The sequence below is a fragment of the Myotis lucifugus genome, unplaced genomic scaffold, assembly GCF_000147115.1.
Source record: "Myotis lucifugus unplaced genomic scaffold, Myoluc2.0 scaffold_4319, whole genome shotgun sequence".
Classification (NCBI taxonomy): Eukaryota; Metazoa; Chordata; class Mammalia; order Chiroptera; family Vespertilionidae; genus Myotis; species Myotis lucifugus.
Genome location: NW_005875367.1, coordinates 9,824 through 12,496, shown reverse-complemented (window position 1 = coordinate 12,496; position 2,673 = coordinate 9,824). Strand labels below are relative to the sequence as shown.

Sequence of the window (2,673 nt, the reverse complement as noted above, 5' to 3'; positions counted from 1 at the left end):
CAGAAGCCAGAGCACAGCTCACGGGAGGAGGGGGCGGACGGGCCTGGGTGGAGAAAGGATACCCAGCAAGTGCCCAGCCCCGAGGCAGAGGGAGTGGGGAGGGGTCTCCGGGTCAGATCGTGAGCAGCGCTCCTCTCGCGGGTCCTGGGCCAGGATCCTGCGGGTCGCTCTGGGCAAACACAACCTGAAGAAGCGGGAGGCCACCCAGCAGGTGCTGCGCGTGGCCCGCCAGGTGCCCCATCCCCAGTACAACCCCCGGACCCACGACAACGACCTGATGCTGCTGAGGCTGGAGCGGCCGGCCCGGCTGGGGAGCGCGGTCAGGCCCATCCCCGTGGCCCGGACCTGCGCCGGCCCACAGACACCCTGCCGCGTGTCCGGCTGGGGCACCACGTCCAGCCCCATCGGTGAGGACTCCTGCCCCCTGGAAAGGAGCGAGCTGGGGGCCCGGGGGGCTGGGCTCCGGGTCCGAGGGAGGAGGTGGTGGGCCCCCACATTCCAGGGTGCCTGGTGGAGGGTAGACCCCAAGTCCTGACCACTCAGTGCCTCCCCAGCCAGGTACCCCAATGCTCTGCAGTGCGTGAACATCAGCATCACCTCCCGGCAGCAATGTCAGCAGGCCTACTCCGGCGCCATCACCGACGGCATGGTCTGTGCGGGAACCCCGGAAGGCGGGAAGGACTCTTGTCAGGTGAGGCCCAGCGTGAGAGCCGGAGGAAGGGGGGGGGGGGTGTGTGGCTCGGGGCCGGGACTTCAATGCAAAAGGATCTCAGGAGCATCTAAGACAGTGGTTCCCAAACTTATTTGGCCTACCGCCCCCTTTCCAGAAAAAATATTACTCAGCGCCCCCTGGAAATTAATTTTTTTAAAAATTTTAATAGCAATTAAACAGAAAGATCTATGTATTGATGTTTCTACCTTTTTCGTAAAATATAGTTAAGAAAGGTGTAAATTAGAAACATTGAAGTTTGAAATGATGAAACTATTTATTGAACTCAGAATAGAAAGGGAATACAAAAAAAGTTAAAACAGATGCACCTGTGGCCATCACCGCCCCCCTGGATCGCTGCAGCGCCCACCAGGGGGCGGTAGCGCCCACTTTGGGAATCACTGATCTAAGACCTTGAGCGATTGGAAGAGCCGGGCGGCCTCCCAGCTGTGAGCTGAGGGAATGGATCTAATCCCTCTGTGCCTCAGTTTCCTCCTCTGTCAAGCGGAGGCAGCACCGCTTAGAGCAGTTGGCGGATCCGACGAGAGATGGTCCGTGGAAAGAGCGCGGAGCGGTGCCTACACGCGGCTCCGATCGCTGCTGTCCTTGTCCTGACCGTGCACCTGGGAATCTGTGCTCGGGGCCTGGGGGCACCTTACTCCATCCCCGGGAGATGGCTCCAGAGTCAGGGGGGTGTGATGAGCCACACACAGTTTTCTAGAGACACAGCTAAGACGAAGGGGGGGGGGGGCTCCGTGAGGCCCCGAGACAGCAGGGAGCAAAGAGGGAAGGAAGGGACGCAACCCTGGGGCTGATGTCTGCAGTCTTTCCATCCCCAGCACCCCCACCCCCCACCCCTCCCAGGTGTCAGCCATGTGCCTCCCCATCTCTGCCTTTTGGCTTCTCTATGCACATGGCTCTGTCCATCTGCTCACGGGTGTCTGCATTGGGGTCTGTCCCCCTCAGGGAGACTCCGGAGGACCCCTGGTGTGCCACGGGAAACTCCAGGGCCTGGTGTCCTGGGGGATGGAGCGCTGTGCCCTGCCTGGCTACCCCGGAGTCTACACCAACCTCTGCAAGTACTACGACTGGATCCAGCAAACCATTCTGGGCGCGTGATCACCAGTGTGAGGGAATATGGATGCCCATCTGCTGCCCAGACCTGCTCTCTCCACTCAAGAACAGTGGGTCGTCTCCCAGACCCAGGAGTCCAGGCCCCCAGCCCCCTTCTCCCTCAGACCCAGGAGTCCAGGCCCCCAGCCCCTCCTCCCTCAGCCCCAGGAGTCCAGGCCCCCAGCCCCTCCTCCCTCAGACCCAGGGGTCCAGGCCCCCAGCCCCTCCTCCCTCAGACCCACGCATTATTCTATTTATTGGGAGTTCAGGCCCCCAGCATCCTGGTCCTAACCCCTGGCTCAGAACTTCCCTCTCCCAGAGGGTCCCTCAGATGTTCTCTCCCCACCCCCACAGCATCATCACCCTCAGACACAGAGACGGGAGCATGAAGGCACCAAACTTGGCAACATATTCCGAAGAAGACAGTTTTCAAAACGCTTAGTATCTCTGTAAACCAGATGAATAATAATAATAAAAATGGAATAATCCTAGATTCCGTTCATCTGTTCATGTAATTCATCCAACATACGTGCACACAGCAGCTCCCCTGTGCACAGCGAGGCCGTGTCTGACCGGCTGAATGGGTCACCTGTTGTCCCCTGGGTGTTCCCTGGGGGTCTACCACACCCCCTTCCACTGGGATGGTGTGAAGAAGGAGCCCCCCCCTCCCCCCCCCAGCTCTGCAGTGTCACCCTGAGCAGGACCGCCCCTCCCTGGCCTCTGGGCTGGGTCCTGTGAGCGGGGACTGCTGAGGTCCAGGGCAAAGATGTGCTGTGTTTCCTGGAAAACCCTATGCAAATGAGCAGTCTTTTTCCTAATCAGATCTCAGGTGAAGAGAGTCGAGTTAATCA

At 59.7% G+C, this 2,673-nt stretch overlaps 1 protein-coding gene across 1 annotated transcript; it reads left to right on the top strand.

The window, feature by feature from the left end:
• Nucleotides 1-153: 153 nt before the first annotated feature.
• Nucleotides 154-1,883, top strand: LOC102439751 (kallikrein-14-like; the record flags this gene model as incomplete). The annotated part of the gene is made up of 3 exons (XM_006108917.3): nucleotides 154-407; nucleotides 555-691; nucleotides 1,676-1,883. Coding segments are annotated over 3 exons (544 nt in total), but the record flags the coding sequence as incomplete, so codon positions are not given.
• Nucleotides 1,884-2,673: the final 790 nt, after the last annotated feature.